Genomic DNA, 22,232 nt, shown 5'->3' on the forward strand with positions numbered 1-22,232 from the left:
GAGGTTAGATGTACAAATTACAAAATGGTGGATCGAAGATGTGTAGTAAATAGGGCTTTAATTATTTATTGAACTTAAATTACTAAATACAAGAACTAATTGGGACTCACGAACAATGTTATACAACAAAATATTTTCAACTAACCACAAATTTACCCTTAAACTCGTTCAAAGTTAATCCTCAATAACTTACAAGGTCTGCAGAGAGCTTTTGATAAGTAAGCTTTTGTCGAACCTAGTCTAGGTTGCCCTGGACGTCCTTCTTCGTTAATTAACAATCATTTCTGGTCTTTATTGATATATATTTATAGCTTAGATTCTTAAATTTCTAAAACGTCTCTGAAAACGATAATTGGACCATCCGTTTATGAGTCATAAGGGTTTAAAGTCAAGGGGATGATGATTCGTAATTTGTATCCAGTTTTACCCCTTTTTAAGGGTGTTAAAGTGAATTTTCTTGGGCTGTGCCCCGATTCCGTGTTTCTACACATCAAGACGAAGAGAATAAGCCCTCAATCATCAAAATCGGAGTACTTTTATTTTTTGGCCCAAAAAAAATGGAAAGGGGTACCACTTGCCATTTTTTGGGGTTGAAAAATCAAAGTAGTCCGATTTTCAAGTTTGACCACTCATTCTCTTCGTCTCAATGCGTAGAATTCCGAAATCCGGTCAAACATATGAAAAATCAATTATTTCACCCCTAAAGTGGGGTAAAACCGGAACTTGCTTTAATTTTAGCATAAATTATGCTCAAATCATAATTTTAACTAGTGCAATAAAAAGATCATATGTATATAAATATAACATAACCTTATATATCATTATTTCATTATATAAAAATCAAAAAAAAAAAAAAATTTGTTCCCCCAATTTCATTTCTCAATGGAACCAGTATGACTGATCTTCTAGTAAACGTCTACCTGGACTACCTAACTGGATAAAGTTTGGAAACCTTGACTAATCCAATTCTATCTAGTAAAATTAGTTGTGATGTACGTCATGCAGAATCTTTAAAACTCTATGTCTAATATTGTTATTCCCAAGATATTCAAGTACAAGTTAATTTTACAAGTAGATTACGCTTTAAAAGGCTTACGGTAATATTTATTTACATTTCATATTATTTCATCAAAATTTCGTATGAAATTTCTCCTCTATATTTAATATAAATATAAGATTGAATTTTCAAAAAATCCCACAACAATTTTGAATCTTTTGGAAAGTTAAAGCCAACATGACCTTAAATTAACCAAATTATTCTTCAAAATTAATTGAAAATATCATTTTGATAATTAGATACTTCAACTACATATAAAGTCTACTAAAAATAGAATCAAATTATACCACACAAAGTACTTGAAAATGACTTGATGGGAGTAATTAATTCTTGCTTTGGATTTAAACTTTGACTTAGTCCTAAAACTGTGGTATTGATTTAGAGATAATCGGGCACTAAGTATTCGATTAACTGTAATCTCTCTGATCTAATTTTACCCATTAATGTTTTGATAAAGTATTCTCTTATTATTTTATTATTCAGATGTAAATCTTTTGTTTATCAAGTGGGTTTACCCCTAAGCAATTAAACAGTCTTCCCTAAACTTTGATGCCGTATATTCTTACCTTTGAAAACATTTTAATATTAATGATTAATTAGGTAAAAGAACAATCTCCGTATCATATTCATGCATCATTACTGAGAATAAGTTTTAGACTTACAGCCGCAATTTCACTCTTCATATCTCCTCTTGATGGTGTGATAAGTCGAGGGATAAGGGAGAGCTAGTGTCGTTATGCACCTCCCGACACTCAAAGATGTCGTCATTAATGTTACATGATTAGTTCTTTTTTGTTTAGTAAAAGAAAAAATCTCGCATTAAAAGAACTCAAACATCTTGCCTAGATCCCTTTTTTCATTATTTATAACAAATTTAAATGTTATAAACAATTTATATGGACAAAAAGTAACTGATGTTACTTCTGATATCCTTTTCTTCATGCCTGCAAAGTTTCATCAAAATCGGTTCAGCTGTTGCCGAAAATACCCCGGACAGACAGACGGACAAAATTCTAAAAATGGTCATTTATATTTTAACAGCATGAGAACAACCTTCTGAGCGTATTTGCAGGTACATTTTACATCACAAATAAAAATTTTCACTCTATATAAATCAGAACGAGCGTTTGATACTTTTGAAATCAAAGACTTGTGTAGTCGCAACCATATAAAGGTATAAAAACAATTAGCGTAACAAAAAAATTCAAATTCAAAGGAGAAGAATCGACTTTGATATTTAAAATATTTTCAAAACCTTCAAAAAATATTTATGGACACGCTACGTTGCTTAATAACTTGAAAATAGAGAACAGACTTCAACTTTGAGCAGGGTTTGAATGTTTCATTTATTTTATCAGGTGACAATGTATTTCAAAGGTATCAAGCATAAAAAGTATCACAAAAAATTCATAGTAGTTTTTAATAAACAAGAACTTAAGGATCAAATCTCTTTACACAACTAAATGGAAAAGCAAATCTTTTTATGCTCAAAATCCTTTCTTGGATTTATTCATTTACATTAGCAACCATCTTTCTTTAGCTAGCAAGCTGTTTTTTTTTTAGGATGAATATTAATTAAGTAGAGGTCGTGCTTATATTCTTTCATGCCTAATGTATTTAAGTGATTTCCAAAAGTAAGTACTGTTAAAAAACGACTTCTTAGCCATTGGGTAAAATTCGGCAATGAGTTTCATTCATATGCATCCTTAATGGCGTCTTCATTCGGTATAGGGGAGTGTAAGGAAATCGTATGTATAACCTTCAGAAGACAAAACGGCATCAATAACCGTGAATGAACATCAATATATTTGTCTGTCTAACATCACTATTATGGTATCCAAGAACCATCTTCTTGCTGTTTAGCAGAAAAGACATAGATATTCTTGGCCATACTTAGCAGTATTTACATTTATACCCCAAACAATATGAAATCATATTTCGGTTCATCTATCTTAATCTCAACTGTCACGTACATTTTAGGTCTAATCACCATCTGTACCAAAGCAAATGAATTAACATAGAGGTTTAATGTAAATCATAGTTCATAGTCCACTACCCCAACATTTTGAATGGATTTGTCAAACCACTAGCATGATGAAGAAAAAACCATCGTTTTCGGTACAGCCATTTGTTACTTTTAATATTATTAATGCAAAAAGCCTTTCAACTTATCGCTAAAACTACACTAACAATTTCACTTCGAAACAACATTTTAATACATGGATTATGAAGTGTCTAATTCGGTTTGTTTAACAGCCAACGAACTTTTCGTAGACAAAACTTAGGTTGTTTTGGTTTGATTAACCTACACGAAGCCAACCTTTATCAAATTGGAAATTGGATAGAGTTTTCCGGTAATTAATAATTCCGTTATAAATGAAATATTATATTCATTCAAGGAAAGGGATGTTAAATAATTTACGAATGTGAAGAAAAGCTCATCTACATTCTTCGAAACTCCTTTCTACACGTGAAGAGGGTTTGTTTCTTAAATGTTGCCATAGTACTGGATATTGGTGATGTATAATTTAGTAAAAAGTAAAATTGTAATACAATTAAAAATGGTAACTGAAGGGACAACTATTGAATAAACCAGCTCTTTCAAATGAGTCGAACTCCAAAGGATTATTTCTAAAAATAGAAACTCTAACCTTCTCTCGAATTATTTTTCACTAAAATGTGTTTCTGAAAAGAATATCAAAAATAGAACTTTTTGAACCTATGTTTTACACATCAAACTTCAACAAAAGGAATAATATTCCAGACTCTATTTACCTGAAGACTAATCATATTCATCATCTCATCAACATGTTATGATATTTGTTTTCAGAACTACTTTAACATTATTCAAAGTATTCGATGCCCAATTAAACTCAAGAAACTTACTATTATCATAGAAACTCAAATTGCATTGAAGGTTCTGATAGCAACCACAACATGCGGTTTAATACCAAGACGTTCAATCACACTTAGGGATTAGATTTCAGAGCTTGTATAATCTTGGTAATGAAACATATTTCAATCAATATTATATACAAGGTGTAAGATAATCGGTTATAAGAAATCATTCTATAAGAAAAAATAAATAGAAACAAATCAGAAAGATTGCTTTTACTATTTCGGCATTCATAGCCAAATTTTCTCTTCCTTCCTCAAAACGTTAAAACGTGGCAACAAAATTCGTAATCAGCTTTAATCTCTTTTTGATGTATAACCTAAAATGATTTAACATTTATAAAAATATTTCGAATTAGTTTCAAGGTTTTCTGATCCATGCTTAACGTTCAGTTGTCATGTGCATGAGATTGATTGGCCGAAACCCTTACCTTACAAAGAAATGTCAATCCTTCCCAATTTGTGCAAGGGTAGTTTCTATCAATATAATTTGGTGTCTGATGCTATTGATGATTCGATACCCTGTATACATGTTGAGCCTCTATTGAAATTGCTATTAGTGACTCTTAACTTATTTTAATTTATGATACTATTGATGTTCTAGAATATTGAATGTCTCATTAGGCAAAACAATTAGAAGATTATACAAATACTACACCACGACACTAAATACAACAAGAGAATAATCGAAAATGTCTGCACAGTAAGATGATAGTTTGAGAAGCCAATCTTAGATTTCTAGAAATCAAGATTCCAGACAGATTGCTTTGTGATGGTGTCAAAAGAAAAGTAATGAATTCGTAGGTATTGATAATAGACGGAAAGAATTCGAATTTTATCGTGGGATTCAACAATAAACACTCGATCTATTGTCTTAACACTTCCTAGTTGATATAATGGGCAGGCCCATCCTTTCCGGGTCCCGAATTCTTTGTGCACGTGTCGTTGTCTCATTTCTCGCATAATCGTTACGTCGCATGACAAGACATAGACAAGAATATATTCATTTAATTATGGCCGATAAAATGTGGGTTTACAGAAAACATTCATGTTCATTCGAATGAACAAACCTTGAGATAATTTCCTTAATCAAAATATTATAAGCCGAAACCATTCATCAAATCAATTACTTTTCAAGGATTTTCAATAATTATCAGTTCTTCTCATCTTCAATGGTCCATATTTAGATTATTTGGATGTTTGAGTGGTCTTTATGTTGATATTAATTCTTTACCTACATTTGAACTTTATTAAATTAAGGTTATTGAAAAAACAACAAACCTTCTCTTTATTGGAAATTCGGATCATAGCATGTAATATCATCTTACCCGTATATGTATTCATTTATTACTCTATAAAACATATTTTTACTGTAAATTTACCATGTATTACAATACACGTGTACACATGTACACGTAATTCACATTAAATCCCACACATAAATTTTTGATTCCAACGTATAACACGCTAACGTATGTTAATAAAGATCAAAAAGCTTAGTAGTCATACAGTATTAGAGAGCTAATATTCCTGAATAAGAATATATATATACATGTTGAGTACAAAAAATATTCTTTAATATAATTCTGAATTTATTACACGAAGTACATTTGCACTATTTTTTGTTTCCCCTGCACTTAACCACAGGGCCTTTGTACAGGGTCTGTTTGCACAGTAAAGGCGGTCGTCTTATGTCTTAGGCCTGCAGGTTCCCTAGGTTCCCAAGTTGCCTTGGTTCCCTTCTGAGCCCCGAAACAGTCCTTGTCGATTTCCAATATATATATATATTATGGTGGTACGAAAGAACGTTATTTCTGCCTTTGGAGATTCCGCTAAGCCCCATGGGTCCCCCGGTTTCCTCAGCCTTAGGTAGGCAAGATCTATAGGCCTGGTGTCAACCTAAGAGGTCGTCCCAGTTCCACAAGAAATCGTCCTACCCTCGGAGATTCTACCGGTTACCTCAAGGGTCCTGGTTCCAGACTCAGCATCAGCAAGGCTGTACTACAATGGGGTGTCGCCTGGTTCCCCAAGGGCATCGTGGCGGCAATAGCACTTTTTGTACTATTCAGTCATCAGCACGATAGCTTACGCCCTTGACTGCCCTCTGAGAGGCCTCCCGCTCATCGTGGTCAGAGAAAAGACTATATTATAAATGGGTCTTGTCTCAGCCGGGAATCGAACCCGCTACCCATAGTGCGCTAGGCTGGCACCTTACCACTTAGGCCACGATGTCGGTACATTTGCACTATTGGTAAAATACTACATGAATGAATAAATAGATATAGGAGCAATGAGGTTCGCTGGGGCAGAGGGTAATAATTCAAAAGAATATTGGCAAGAAATAAAATACAATTCTTTAGAATAGGTTTTTTGCTTCCATTTCTAATTTATTTTCTCGTCAATAACAGCAAAAAACGATATCTCTCTTTGATTTTTACACCGTGTAAATCGTCAAGGGCACAAACTATTTCATCTTCAAAGGAATCGAAACTGATGGAGTAATACTATATAATTACCCAAAGCTCAATATTTATGTGTATGACATTAAAACTATTCACACTTAAAATGTATTATCTTGACACACTTCAAATTTACAGTGTAACAATTAAGAAAACAAACCTCCATGGTTTAATTAACGTCAGGATTGTTGTGTACATTGTAGTAATCAACAATTAACTTGCTCAATGAGACTTGGCTCAACCAGGTCGGTACTGGATAATTAACTTCCCAGTAGGGAGTTACTTTTTTAGAGTTTGGGATCCAATTCAGAGAACAAGTCTGGCCTACGGCCATCATTACTTGATAATATCTAGGACCGAATTAAGGCTGGATTCCAAGCCATGCCCACATTTGATAAAAATTGGCATTGGTTTAAAGTACGCCGAATTTTAGGTGATTTTATTTAGTGGTCGTAGGAAAAGGTGAAGTATGACACAGTGGTTAAGGTTCGATGATGAAAAAACCCAAGGTTTGTGTTATCAACTTTTGTTTCAATCACTCTTAATAAAGACAAGGAGGTGGACCTAATAATACACGATACACGTGTTGCCCCAAGCGATTTCCGTACAAGGTAACTGTAACAAATGGTATTTTGTTGTCTTGAAACATGAAACTTTTTGATAAAACAATTCATCCTTTCCGAGTCATTAATAAACAAAAAGTACCTGTTTTTGTTTTTCGGATCCTCATTTATTAATAAACCCAAAGTAAACAACCATTTTGGGTGTCATTAATGATATTTATAGCATACATTCGTAGTGGCTGATTTGATTTAGCTTTAATTCCATTACCTTGGAGATACATCTCTACAGACGTTAGTTTATCTTGCTCTACCTTTCCCTAATCAACTTGGAGATGCTTTTTATTCTTTCTCAATCCTAATCTTAAAAAACCAATGCAAGTGTCAGATTTCACCCGAATTTCTTCTTAATTTGATTGCTTTCATGTCTATCAGATATCAACTTATGTACCTACATTTTCTATTTCATAAACAAAATAAATTTCATTGACCTCAGTGCAATCAATTGTAACAAGTGTAGCCTTTCCAAAGTTAATGAATTATGATTAAAGAATAAATACACTATAATTATGTGCTGCGCCATTCCAAGGTTTTTATTAACGCTATCCATCAATTGACTTGTGAATGTTAACAAACACTACATAACAAAAATAGCATCGTCGTAAACGATAAGTATATAACGAGACATCAATTAGTTTCGTTATTTAGTCTTCTATCCAGTCGATGCTCCTATGCAATTATAAAATATATATAGACATAATTTAGTTTGTTTAGACTATCAACTTTTGATTTGGCACTCCAGGCAACCTTATAATAATGGAACCTATTTGTCGGATGCATGAGTTCTCCTCTAATTTAACTATCAGAAATATATTGTAAAAGATCACATCATCAACAGGTGTTATCAAGAATCAACCCAGTTAGATTTTCAACATTGAAAGTCAGAAAGGTTTCATAACAAGAAATCTAAAATCAGTACATTGTTCAACAATTTTCCCATCTTTATTGACCATCAGACTTTTTTATGTGTTTTAGATAAATAAATTTCGTTCAATACCTAAAAGATCACCCAATTACTCGCAAGTTCTCATCACGTGCCATAGCTGTTACGTAGGTGGCTTCATAAGCCTTGTCGTATAGCCTGTCAATTTAACACAGCGTCGATTGGTTTACTTTATACCAAATTACCTTTTTATATGGTCCAAGGGCAAAATATGGACTATTAGCTATTGACACAATTTGATCGTTTTTTTTTAATACGTCGCTATAAGGCCATACTCTCATACTTTTTCATACGTCAAGATTTACGCTGTAGCCTACTTATTTAGTTGCGATGAGAACAACTTTTCGGTGGTGGCGCCGAACACGATGCTACCCATGTGAAGTTTTACCATCGGCTTAGTAATAAGATACTATGTCCCAGTTAGCTATTAATGCCACAATGCTGACAATTATCACTGAGACATTAGAACAAAAGCCTTGGATGATAGATATTGGTTCAATAACTTACAATGAACCCAAAAGGAGGTTAAATACAATACATCGAACATCATTATTGTTATACTTTGACGTTACATGTGTCCTCTTTTGAGATCTGATGCTCCAAAGAACCAATAATCAACTTTGCTGACCAAACATTTCGGCTTAAATCAACTATCCAACTTAATATTTCGGTTACACTCACATTTCTTTCGGCAGATCCTTTCTCAGAATACTATCATTGGACCGCTTTAGTGACAGTAGGTTGTATTATTTGGTCAGTAGCATTTTCTAAATGTTCTAGTTCTTCTGGAATTATTGGAAAATCTTTTTGACGATCATTCGAAGAAGCATGAGATGTTTAAGGCTGCTTTCAACTCCTCTTGCACTTCCTAACATAATTAGCTAGTTATGAGTCACTATCTTTTGCCGGGCTATCATAAAATTTAAAATCCCTTGTGGTAATAAAATGTTTCATAGTTTTCTACATTAATGTTTCTATGAAATGGGGTTTATACCCCTAAACAAAGTTATGCAATGAACCCATCGCATTAAAAAATACCTGCCGCTAGATGATAAGACTCGTTTAACAACCCTAGAGGCTCCGACAATTTTTTAATATTATAATCATAAATTGATTCGTTATTAATATGACGTTTTTTACAATTTTATATTATATTAGACGATATTATTTGCGCTTTTTTAATTTTTCACTATTCTAGAAATTTATCATCATTATTTTTGTTCATAAAATGGTATTGTCAATGGCAATTTGAAAAGGCATTTTCTGATGACTAGAATAATTGAGCGTTGAAGTCTCCGAGTTAGTGTTGTGCTAGAGTCATTTTGAAGACCATCTAGGAAGTAAAAAATAGCAGTGTGGCAAGTTATCGATTTTATTTCTGAACTTTATTACATCAAACCATATCTAAAAATTTGTTGATAAAATGTGAATTTATATCGCTTAAATAATCAATTAATCCGAAATTCTATACGCTTATGTAAAAGGTAATTTGAATAATAAACAAATTTATATTCATAATCTATTGTTTCTAGTAAAATACATTTATTTTCCAAGCTAATAATACACTAATTAAACTCGCTATATTTTCCCGATGAAATATAAGGTAAAATACGGTTAGATTTACAGTCAATTTCTACTTTTAGTTTATTGCTTTTTGTATTGCTGGTCTTTTTTGTAAAGTTTTGGGGTTCTTCTTTTTATTTTTCTACCTAGGATTATAATAACGGATGCATTATTACCAAGTGATTCCAGACTACATCTATTACATACTTGTTATTTATTCAATGGTAGGTGCCTTACTAGATTTTACTCAAGAATAATGGGTGGAGCTTCGGCTGGCCACTTTCCTTGACTTGCCTCTTCATGAAATAAGGTACCGCCTTACTTTCATATACCCTGTAAGAATTTTAATCACTTCCTACTTCGTAGGTATTCATTTGTTTATTATAACAAGAGTTTTGACTCATTATGCGGTAGGCATTAGAAGAGATGATGAGATTAGTAAATTTACAGTGGATTATGAGAACATTGTTTAATAGAATCTAAGATTTAATATTTAGATGATTCCATTTAATCAAAAGTAATGACATTCTGCAAACCACATAGCGGTCAAACGATACCTTGGTAGCTCATGTTGATAAAGACAGCTGATTATTCAACAAGATACTTAAGGTCGGACAAATTGAGAGCGATAAACTAATTATTTACAGAGAGAATCTTTATCACTGTTTATAATTCTTTTGATTAGTGCCAATTAAAAAATAAAGTATGGCACAAATTGGTGGAATTGAGAGAATGTTGATGAAATCTAGGTGATATAAATTCTACATTTTTGAAAAGATATCTATTTTGTACAATACCAAGTTTAATGCGTCTGTGCGCGCATTTTTTATAATATTTGCACTTTCATTTATTACAATTAGCTGTAATTAAAGTTACCCTGAATCATATAGAAAAAAAAAATTTGTCACTGCACACAATTTCAATGCACTGAGATAAAGGTTCACTCACTGGATATGGCACAACACTTAAAAGTCCTTAACGCCGAAAATAAAACGCGTGTCATTATTCGGGTCTTTTCAAAAACACTTGACTGCAATCGCCGAATGTAGCCATTGTTTAACAGCTTAAACAATCTCGTAATTCATTTCTTCCTTGTCTCCGTTGAGTCTGAAAAGAAAATAACATGACATTAGACATCATAGTTTTATGAAAGATTAAAATTGTATGATTATTTTAATTTACAAAAATAAAAAATACTGACCTGCTTCTTTTGACCATTTCGGAGATGAAAGCACACCCTGAGACGATTATGAAAAAAAAAGATCCTACAACCCCGATAAAATACGGGTGTAAATATCCCAGATACTCGATTATATATATTATAAATTGGAACAGTTGCAAGAAAGGCAACATTTGTTGGACTATATGAGTAAATACTTGGAAATACTTGGCTATTTTATGATTTACAGGAGTGTCCATGATGCGCCTTTATGAGCCGACTGATTCCAACACACGATGTTATAGAAAGCACCGTTATAGCATAAATGAATCGGTTTATCCTTTGATGAAGCTTCAATACAGGAGCAAGAGGTAAAAATATTCAAGAAGTCAACAACATTTGGTTAAAATCTATAAGAATATGTTTATTGAATAAAATCAATCACATTGTAAATCTTATAAAAAATATTAGACATATCTTAACAGTCACAATACTCATCTTAACTAACAATTGGCACCATAATGTCTAGAATATGATAGAGATTTCACAGTTTGACTGGAACAAGTCATGGGTATCACTGGTCAACAAATAGATAGACAAAGTTTTATTTTCGCAGAACAGCAGTGAAAAAATCTACATAACAAGGTTTTACACCTTCCTCATTTTCACTCTTAGTAATGGCACCGAAAATTGTACCTTGAAAGCCAGTTCGGCTCTGAAGAGTCACGTCTACCTATTTCCACAATATAGGAATTAAATACAAAACTTTTGGCCTTTTAAATCTTAATCTTTCAAGAGCAAGATACTTTTATAATATTCTTATTTCAAAAAATCCTAATCTAAGTATAAATCTACAATTAAAAACAATTTTTAGCCATTTTTTTATAATTACTGAATAAGTAGATAAGTAAATAAATTATAAAATAATGGACACAGCTCAATAATACCATTGGTTCGGTACCCCTGGTTGCAGGAGTGACCGCTTTATGAAATGCATCGTTTAACAACTGAAGACCTACACTCGATCGAAACGCGTCACCGGTAGAGTTCAACATGGAACCAGATAGCCTGAATAATGAATACACTGAATTCATCATAATATTCATCCAATAGCTGACGTCAAAACTGAATCTTCAAGCCCTGCAAACATGACTGGGACTTGCGGAAAATGATTTAACCATTTAACAATAAATCTAAATAACATCCTAACAAGTCAAAAGTTTTTATAACAATAAAAGATGAATAGTATAAAAATAGACTTTAGAAAACATCATTTGGGATTAATGTAACGCTTATTACTACAGACTTAAGGGATAGTTTTAGACTACTTGTCTTTGGGATGATCAATTCTGAACCTGAAACAAGAAACATTACTTTTAAAATCATAATTACTTAAGGTGTAATTACGTTATTACGGGACCTCTATTAAGTCTGTATGTCCAGCTTTCCTACATCTTTGTTTGAAAGAAAATGTTTCTTTGTTTATAGCAAATTGTTAGATTTAAAATCTTTCCGCCAAATTCGTCACGTCACACTATTATTCTCATTAGTATATTTGATTGATATACTCTATTTATTTTGATACATTTACTATAATTCGACCGGAACTGTTGATTTTCATTCGACTGTGTGATATCCGTGGAGACATGTGGTCACGTTTAGTTTGTTATATTTTTGTATATAGTAATCCTTGTATTTTTAATCAATCATTATGAATAAATTAATTGTTTATTTATAATTAATTACTACTCAATCACCTGCTTCCCTGCGAAAGCATCTTAACACAAATAAAAATAATAAAAAACTTACCACAGCAGTATTAGCTCGACCGCTAGGATACAACAAATCGCCAAAAGTTGAACTTGTTGGATGTACTTATTTGCACATTGATTAGTGACATTTATCACGACTGGTTGAATACGGCACTCCGTGCCTGAATTAAACGGGATCGCCATGGCTGTACTTCACTGCTTGGAAGTAGAAAGAGGAATAGAACGCACGTGCAGATGGAAGGCTTTAATTTTAGGTCACTCAGCCCTTCGGAGGGCTGTTAGAGGGTCGAACAGTGCGACGCAATAGAAGGGTTGCTCTTGTGACAGTTTATGCATAGAATCCTTCGTCTAGGAGGAGCACAAAGGAATGAGATTCAGAGCATAGAACGGGTTCCCTTTGTCTTATGTTCGTTGAAAAATTAAAATACAAGCTTCTCTCGATGGCGCGGATATTACACAAACACGTGTATATCGATTGCACAACATCGATTGAAGTGTATCGTAATGCAGTGCATATTAAAATAAAATGAATCCTGGGGTTGATGCACTCAAAAAACAAGAGGTTAATGCAATTATCAAGCATAATGTGAACTTTATCACACACATTCACATGTTCCTTAATTAAATTAATTTGCATTGCTGATTGTCAATTTATGCCTCATTGTTGTAACATATCGAATTCAATACTTCCACATTATGTTCAGTACTGTATGAAGTTAGATTAAATGATACAGCTTATCAAATGTAAGAATATATAGTTTAACAGAACCGAATGAAAGTTCTAGATCCATCACAATTCACCAGTGTTAAATTTTGAAATTAGCTTGCAGAATTAGATACGGCTGAATACAAAAATACGAATTTTACGTCAAGGTCAATGAACGATCAAAGTCATTCGGCCAATGCACTGACGAGACACACTTACGGGCCCCGTTCATTTCAAAAGTTTTTGTATTGTTCGGAGCGCAAACCCAATTCCATACTTGATTATATTATAGAACTAGGTAGACCTAGGAGCATTGTGTATGTACAAGTCTTTACATTCTGTCACATATTACAGTACAATCTCTCTAAAGTTGACAAGTCGGTACAGGATCTCTCTCTAATGTTAACTTGCCCACTTTTTAAGAGACCCATCTCGCCTCTGCGCAGTAGAATGCGCAGAATTAGAAATTTATATGTCACTCTAGAAATGTGCCCATCTCTCCTCTGCGCAGTAGAATGCGCAGAATTAAAAATTTGAGAAAGAGAAATAGTCCCAGCTATTATATTACATATTGAATAGATTTTAAATACGCGCCACCACGATACCATTCTATTGGTCCGTTAAAATTTAAGGTGGGGAGAAATATTGGTAACATTAGAGAGATTGTACTGTATGTTAATAAAAAAAATTAATTGTTTTATATAACAATAGTTTATGGCACCAATGCAGCTGTTATCTTGTACTACGTCATTTACATCTTGTGGTTTTCCTTCCTACCAGTGCGCTGCACACAGCTGATACTTATACAATACCTCTACCATAGTTATTACCATATTAGGGAAGGATTCCGTGGTGGCGGAAATGAGTCCGCAGGAATCAAACTCACCCACTCCAGTAGGTATCATACTACGTAAATTCCTTTATATCTATTACACACAAGTTTAATTGTTCTACAATTTTAGAAAGGTTCCTAAAAAATTGAAAAACCTCAACCACTTTAATTTGACATCTTATTTGGAACGTTTAGTATGGGAAGAGAGTTCTTATGACTGGTTGCCGAAATGTCTATTTTTTATTCTGAGTAATATTTAGTTAATTATCTATGATAGAATGAGTTTCGAATATCTCTTACTTATTTATTTTATGTAGAATCGTAGCTCGAATTTGTGTTACAAAAAATAACGTTATAACCGAAATTTCGCCATTGTAATTTTGGAACGTTTCTGAAAACGGGCGTATTTGGATATTATTTGGCACGTTGGTTGGTTCGATAACATCACATGAAGGAACCCTCAATGCTGTTGCGTCATGTATTCCTTGTGTGAATCTCTGTGATCAGTCGCTTGTTGCACACCGATTCATTCAGTCTGTGTATTCTAGACCTATAGCACGGTCGTACATAAAGTTATTCGGCAGTTTGTGAAAAATATTCATCATGGCCAAACTTGTAAGTATATTTACATCTAAAATTACTTAACATACATTTAGTGTTAGTATATTTATTGAATTTACGCTCTAACCGGCGGCGATCGTAGTCACGATCGCGCCATCCTGTCTACGGTTTGTCGTAGCAGAATTAGGTTATCTATGATGATGCGGCTGAAATATCTTATCAGAAGTTGTGCTAATGACGGCAATGAAAAGTTTTATCTGTTAATTTACATCTCTAAACCGAATTTATTACCCTGTTGAGATTATAATTACATTTTTTATCTGTAATTTCAGGAGAAAGAAGCCTGCGGCTCTAGTAGCAAAGCTAACACTACGGATGATAAAAATAATACCAGTGCTACGTCGAGTTCCCATTCCAAAGGATTTAACCCTCACAATATGTTCTGGGCTATAAAATATAATAATAACGTGAGTACTTTTTGCATTGTTTTTAAAAACTGCGGACAGACAACTACAGTCATAACAACGTCACGTTTACCATATGCAACACATTTTCAGATGATTCTCTCATTTGAATAACAAAAGACTCAGGAACAAGTTGACAGTCTTTACGGTAAAATATTAGAAAAATATGCAAATTGGTATAGATATTTCGATTTGTTATGGAAATTAAATCATTGTTTCTCTATATTCAAATTTAGCCTTGAAAAGTTTAACGTAGCTCTGAAAACAACAATAAACGCATCTATTCCTGCTAGGAAAATCTAAATTAGACTTCCGGTCTCACGGTCAAATTGTTTTTCCGAAAAGTGAGCCTGTCTGAGTCATTTAAGACTGAAAGAATGAGGGCAGTGGGGTGTATGCCCTCTAACGTACACAACCGAATTATTTATAGAAGATTTGTTATCGGATTTATACCAATCTTTTCTATTATATTTTTTTCTTCAACGGCTCATCACAAACTCGTCACCACCACTGTTAGAGACAGCTCGAAAAAACTTGTTTGCGGATGTCTGTCGGCATTCCTTAATTATCGATCTGTTTCTCATCAACCTCTAGCAATCAGAGTGGTCGAGACTACTAAATTAGATTGATGTAGTTTATGTGACAGCAAATTTTGAGCCTCCACATCAGTTCTCCTAATTATAATTAATGTTAGATGGAAAAAAGTATGTGAATAATCTTTATAGGTTTTGGATAAAATAAATAAAATTTTATTCTCTTGTTTTAGATCCCTGAAAAAATCGTCATCCTGCATTTTGATGAGTTCATAATGGAGGTATTGGAACTAAACCAGAAAGAATCCAAGTAACTATCATAAGATAATTAAGCCAGAGATTTATAAGAATGTGTTTTTCAACGTAAAGTACATAATGCTGGGGGGAGGGAGGGGATTTCGGCACTGAACTGAAAAATTAGATCTCATGTTAAAAATACTCTTTAAATGTCGCAAGTAATAACAAGAGTATTTTTTTTTAAATTTTAGTAATTAAGTTGTCAAAATTGGTATTAAAATTTAAGGCTTGAAAAAAAGATAAGTAATACATAGTGTAAAATATTCTATTATGACTGAAATACGATTGAGGATCTATTTTTGTGTGACCTCTCATTTTCTTTGTCATTAACAGAAAACATTTTGTTAAAGAAATAAAATTTTTGTAAACAACAGAATACATTTTATTGTTACCCAAAATTATAGCAAGGATCGGAATAGTCTAGCAATGAAGCGTGTTGATATAACTAAATAATATTCGTAGCAAGTGAAATAAGTAAGAATTATTCATTCAGTAGTCTCAAGGTTCCTGGAAAAAAATTGGGGCATCTTGAGATGAGGCCCAATGAAATTGTTGCTATGTGCTATCGAATGTATGATTATAACGAAACGAGATGCAAATAGAACCGCGGGCGATAACTCGTCGCACATACTTGTGTATTCAAGGTTAAATTTTTTTTGTCAACATTACTAAAGCAATTGTGTCTTTATAAAATTGAAGTTAAAAAACCAATTGTTAAGAAGCACTGTAAGCTTGGAATCTATACTTGATAAAGTTGTAAGCGATGAAACGGTTACCGTCATAGTTGATAAGGATAACCTTGAAGACCTCTTGTTCCTCTAGTGGCACGTGGAATTCATTATTATTCTTTGTATGTGATAAAAAATAATGAAGTACCGAGCGGTCGATTGATATGACCGATTTTAAAATAGAGGCTCGAATTGGGCCGCATTCGACGCGCTTGGTGTTATGATAAAGACGTCTCGCGACAAACTATTAATTCGAATATTTTTCTCGCGTAATTCCAGTGCTGTTTTTATTTGTTTAAAAATCAGTGAATAAGTTTAAATTACGGTGAGTGTGTGTAGTTCATACAAATGTTGATAAATTCCTAATAGGTATAGTGTGATATAGTGATAAGCATAGATTGACGTGAAGTGCCTATTTGAAGATGCAAGAGTTACCGGGTCAGCGTGAAGGTACTAAGAAATATTTCCATAATGGATACTTCTATCATTTGGATCCACGTTCGGCTGATATTGGAAATGCCTTTATCTGTAGCTATCGCTACCGTCAATGGCAATGTCCAGTGACTGCTCAAAAGAATTATGACGGGGACATCAATGTGAAAGGAGAACATGGTCATACTCCAACTCCTTTTCAAGAATACCAACGGTTTGAGGAATTCAAAAATAAGCTCAAAGAACAAGCACGTAAAAGTACTGATCCACCCAATACTATCGTCCAGAAACTTAAAATCGAGTGAGTACTTTACGTCACTAATGAAATTTTAGTAATATTAATAGTAATTTTCGTCCTAATTTCATAAAATAAAATTGACAAACGCATTTCAGGTATTCGGATGTGGCTCACCTTATCCTACAAAATAGTGCAAAAGTTCACATTATAAGGGAAAGAAATAAATTTCGCCCTAAGCTGCCTGAAAGATTGAGCGATCTGGGAAGTTTGCTTGTAGGGTATGAACCAGCTCAAGCAATTTACCAAGGACAGGTGACAATATGTGAAACCAGCAGTGCAGTCATCTTTGCGAGTAATGCTATGCTGGAGCGCTTAAATGATTGTTCAGAGATTTATGTGGATGGTACTTTCAAGGTATAACTTATATGTTCAAAAATATTTACAATATTCAATATATACTTATTCTCTTGAGTAAATTCCATCTTACTTTTTTTCAGTGTGTACCGAGAGCCATAGGAGCCAAACAGCTGCTTATTTTGCATATGAGGAAAATGGACGTGGTATGTAACTAAAATACTTTTTCCTTGTATAGTACAATGGCATATTTTACATAAATTTCCATTCTTCTACAGGGTATTGCTAGTGTCTTTGTACTCTGTTCGGGTCAAACCGCTGAATTGTACACAGGCATTTGGAATTTCTTGCTTGGGCGGGCTCCCAGACTCAGAGAGAACTTAAAGACTGTTATGATGGATTTCGAAAGAGCTCTTATTAAGTCTGTAAAAGAAACCATGCCATGGGTCACGATCAGAGGTTGCTGGTTCCATTTTACTAGAGTAAGTATTAATACAAACCGAGAATGATATGGAAAAACTAAAAATTTTATTAACATGCGTTTTTTTACTTTCAGGCAATCTCCTTTCATTGGCAAGACTTAGGCCTGAAAAACGTTTCTTCTCCCCTCGTACAAGATATTCTATCTCTAGCGTGGGTTCTTCCTCTGCTTCCAAAAGAAGGTTTCCCGGAAGCCATCGAATTCTATAGAAAGAAAGCTAATCAAGTTGATCCTGAGTACCAAGACAATGTTAATAAATTCATTAACTACTTAGAAAATCAATGGTTACGCATAGCCGAAGTTGTGTCTGTATGGAGGTCACCGAAACGAACTAATAATATTTGCGAGTCGTTTCATAGATGGCTCCCACAACGCCTAGGCGTTCACCCCAATCTGTATGCTTTTATTGGTAAGTTATTTAAGTGAATGTAAAATCACACTTATGTTGTAGAACTTGAGTTTAATAAATAATTTTTACTTTTCAGAAAAATTGGCAACCATAATTACCGAGATAGAGGGTAACTGGCAAGACCTTGAGCGCGATGGGAATGCATTTGGAAAGAAGTGCCGTAAAAAATCTGCTATCGATTCCTACATAAATTATCATCAGATAATGTTGTTTAATAGAAAGTGAGAAGAACTAATTATTGTTATTATTGAGTTACTTTTATAATCTAATGAGTAATAAACTATTGACCATTTCTCGTCTTTTCAGAATCGATGTTGGTGAATTTCTTATGAAAATGAAGACCCAAAGTGTGAAAAATTTTATCACGTTCAAGCTGTACTCACCGCATAGTAAGTATACATCTTTGTACTTCAAGTCTCGTAAATAAGAGAGAACAAGACTGTTTATAACATTCATTGTACGTTTCAGGTGTCAAAAATCTCAATCCAGCAGATATATGTGATCCTGAGGAGCTGGTAAATTTACTGGAGTATTCGCAAACAATCAAATGCATGGATAGTTCCAATATTCAAACAATACAAATTATTATGGAGAAAGAAGAGAAGTTTGAGAATTCTGTAGAAGAATCAGAGGGTATACCAATACCAATGATTGAACTAGAAAAGCAAATATATAAGCGGAGTCCAATCGTACGACGAAAAAAGCCAGTTTGTCTCTGCTGTACTTCCGAAGCCCCTTCTAAAATAACCCCAGAAGAGATAAAAGAAAAGAAGAAGTTACATCGAAAATTGATAAAGAAACACCAGCCTCGGTATAAACTACCTCCATCCGTGAAAAAAGCTCTGAAGAAAGCCGAGAAGAAAAAACCGCGTAACCAGCGAATTACAGAAGATGAGCCTCGCTACAAATTATCTCCATCATTTAGAACTTTTCTAAAAAAAATTAACCGAGTGACTAAACATTAGTACTTAGTTTTAAGATTTTACTAAAATTTTGTAAATACAAAACATTTTAATGATAGAGATGTAAACGATTAAGCTGTGCTTGATAGAGTTGTAACTAACAATGTTTGTTACTTCTCTGAAGGAAAAATTTCTACTTTGCCAGTTACAACTCTATCAGGCACAGCTCAATCGTTTACATCTCTATCAGGCACAGCTCAATCGTTTACATCTCTATCAGAACAATTCTATCATTTGACATTTTTATCCTTACTTAATTTCATATAAAAAAAAACAATTCGAGGGTTTTTTAAATTAGTTTCTTTGTAATAAATGTGCTATTTTGCTATAAGAATTCTACTTTTATTTTTTTTTTTTAATAAATAAAAATTAATCTGAAATTAGTTGTTTTATTATAATTAGCTTGATTATAATCTATAGGACATAGACTTTTCGAATAAATTAAAGGTAGTTCGATCATGGATACGACTACACGCTTGTGCTTGAATCATCCTTTAACACAAAATGAGTACCTCGATATCGCACTTGTCGGCTCGTCAACGATTAAATTGCTATACTTAATAAAAGTAAGTCAGTAATAATTACTTTTGTCATCAGTCCAGGATGTAGGCAAGATGCCTTTAAAAATACCCGCTACCGCATCATAACATTCCTGCGGTTTTATACGTCACAATGCTTTATTTAAAAAAAAAAATCATGGAAATTCCTAATTAATACAATACCCAAGTCCACATTGTTTAAATTCAAACATAAACCTAATAGCTCGTAGTCATAGGGAAAAACGATGGTTAATAAATATATAATCCATAAACAACACTGATTTATATTGCATGGTAATTACGTTGACACCACTAACATGAAATCGAATTATATTTTGTCACGGTCCCGGACTCCGAACAACAGGACTACTGTACAAAATATGTCATAAACCTAAATAGACTCTGTAGAGTCGGCTAGTATTTGACGAAATATTACCCGACATAATTTATTCAAATTAATGGCCTTTGTTCATTCGGAAAAGAAGGAATTAGTTTGTGTTAAAACTCATAACAATCTTTGTTAGACATATGTTACAAATTGCGTCATTTTCTGTGTTAATATAACTAGGCATTGTTTCCATAACGACATTATGGTGAACGCACAAAATATAATGTCACGTTCTATAAATATTTATTGTAACATATTATCCTGTTATTGTGTGACCATATTTATACAAAGCCGTGTTTCGAAGATTGGTGAAAGATTGGAAACCAAGCTTCCGAATGTTAGCGTAGAATTAATATAGATATAATGCTTTACAAATTATCTTTCTATGATGAACAAGTCGTAAATACTATTAGCTTTTTAACTTCGAATAAAAAATATTGATTTAAATATTCACATTATTTAATTAAAACGCATATAAAAAGATTCTTCAGCAGGTTCAAAATACTTTCTGAACCTTTAGCCATACATGCAGAGAAATGTATAGTAAAAATTACCCTAAATTTTATGGTAATTTGGTGACACTGCAGGGTGACGGTAAAAATAACTATACACATTGTAAAAATTACTGTGCACATTGTTGAATTTACTAAACTGCATAGTACCATAAAATTTAGGGTAATTTTTACTATACATTTCTCTGCGTGTACTTCTTTCAAATTGGTAAATAAAAAGTTTCTGAAAAATGGTGGTAAAAAAATTTTTACTTAAAAAATTATCTATAATTATTTTATTTAACTTGGTTGAAACTTTATAATTTTTTGTTTTCTTAAAGCTAAATTGTGCATGTTATTATCATTTTTTTATATTTTATTTACTTCCCTCTTAGTAGAACTAATAGAACCTTTTATTCAATAGAAGTTTTTCATAAGATTTTCAATGGCACATCATAATATTACCAATGACTTATCAATGCATCATAAATTTAATCCAACAGAATCCTTTGGCAAGTCTCCCTGATTACATTCTAATCGCAAAGAGCAATTGCCATCAGAAAGATGTTTCAATTAGTTGAGATAAAGAGGAAATAATAATTATTTTGATTATCATTTAAATACTTCACAGAAGTAGATAGTGATTCGAGAAAAATATCTGTTAAGACTTTTAAGAGAGTAGTCTTGCTTCTGTTTGAGTTAAGGGCTATGAAAGTAACTACTTTTATATTTTTTCAAATGTTTTTTTGCCGAATCTATATCCATTGCCGAGACTTGCTGACGAATAGTGTTCAGTCTACAAACTGACAAATTTTATAACTTGACTAGACTTATGAGAGGCCTTGAGTTTTTTCTTGCGTTTATCGAAGTGTATTTTAATCAAAGCAGTAAGCGGATCAGAAAATTTTGAGAGTATTCCTACAATATTTGAAAGAAGATATACACAAATATCAACACTGGTAATAACTCTTATGTTCTACTGTTTAATAAACCAATGAAAAACTTTTGGAATTATTTACGAGCCATCTGATTGCTATTTAAATTGATGTCTTGCGAACAACTACCGAATTGGAATCATCTTAATATTTAATTCTTATAGCTAATATAATACTCCATTAAACTAACGATCAAATTTATCTTCAAATACATAATACATAAGCAACCTACGAATAACAATTGATCCCAAACTTCTTGGGTTAAAAATAACAACTTTCTTGTGTTTTGAAATAGTTTACATAGTTTTTATACACTCAAAGTGATAAATATCAGTTTTGCATTTATATAAGAATTTCGCTAAAAAAAGTTCGTCCATCTTCATAAATAATTCTAGAATATCAAAATTGGAAACA

At 32.9% G+C, this 22,232-nt stretch overlaps 1 protein-coding gene across 1 annotated transcript; it reads left to right on the forward strand.

Moving 5' to 3' along the window:
• The first annotated feature begins 16,806 nt into the window (after nucleotides 1-16,806).
• Nucleotides 16,807-19,500, forward strand: LOC118071461 (uncharacterized). Its single transcript, NM_001414594.1, has 8 exons — nucleotides 16,807-17,322; nucleotides 17,415-17,673; nucleotides 17,757-17,819; nucleotides 17,892-18,095; nucleotides 18,170-18,503; nucleotides 18,580-18,724; nucleotides 18,810-18,892; nucleotides 18,972-19,500. The coding sequence occupies exons 1-8, from the start codon at nucleotides 17,012-17,014 to the stop codon at nucleotides 19,466-19,468; spliced, it is 1,896 nt and encodes a 631-aa protein (NP_001401523.1). The 5' UTR covers nucleotides 16,807-17,011; the 3' UTR covers nucleotides 19,469-19,500.
• Nucleotides 19,501-22,232: the final 2,732 nt, after the last annotated feature.

Source organism: Chelonus insularis, unplaced genomic scaffold, assembly GCF_013357705.1.
Source record: "Chelonus insularis isolate UGA/USDA-ARS -01 unplaced genomic scaffold, ASM1335770v1 contig_85_pilon, whole genome shotgun sequence".
Classification (NCBI taxonomy): domain Eukaryota; kingdom Metazoa; phylum Arthropoda; class Insecta; order Hymenoptera; family Braconidae; genus Chelonus; species Chelonus insularis.

Excerpts from the sequence above, each read along its gene's own strand:
- LOC118071461 (NM_001414594.1), top strand. The coding sequence starts at position 17,012 with ATGCAAGAGTTACCGGGTCAGCGTGAAGGTACTAAGAAATATTTCCAT. Across the intron at positions 17,674-17,756 it reads ATGTGGATGGTACTTTCAAG|TGTGTACCGAGAGCCATAGG; the intron begins GTATAACTTATA and ends ACTTTTTTTCAG. Across the intron at positions 18,893-18,971 it reads CAAGCTGTACTCACCGCATA|GTGTCAAAAATCTCAATCCA; the intron begins GTAAGTATACAT and ends TGTACGTTTCAG.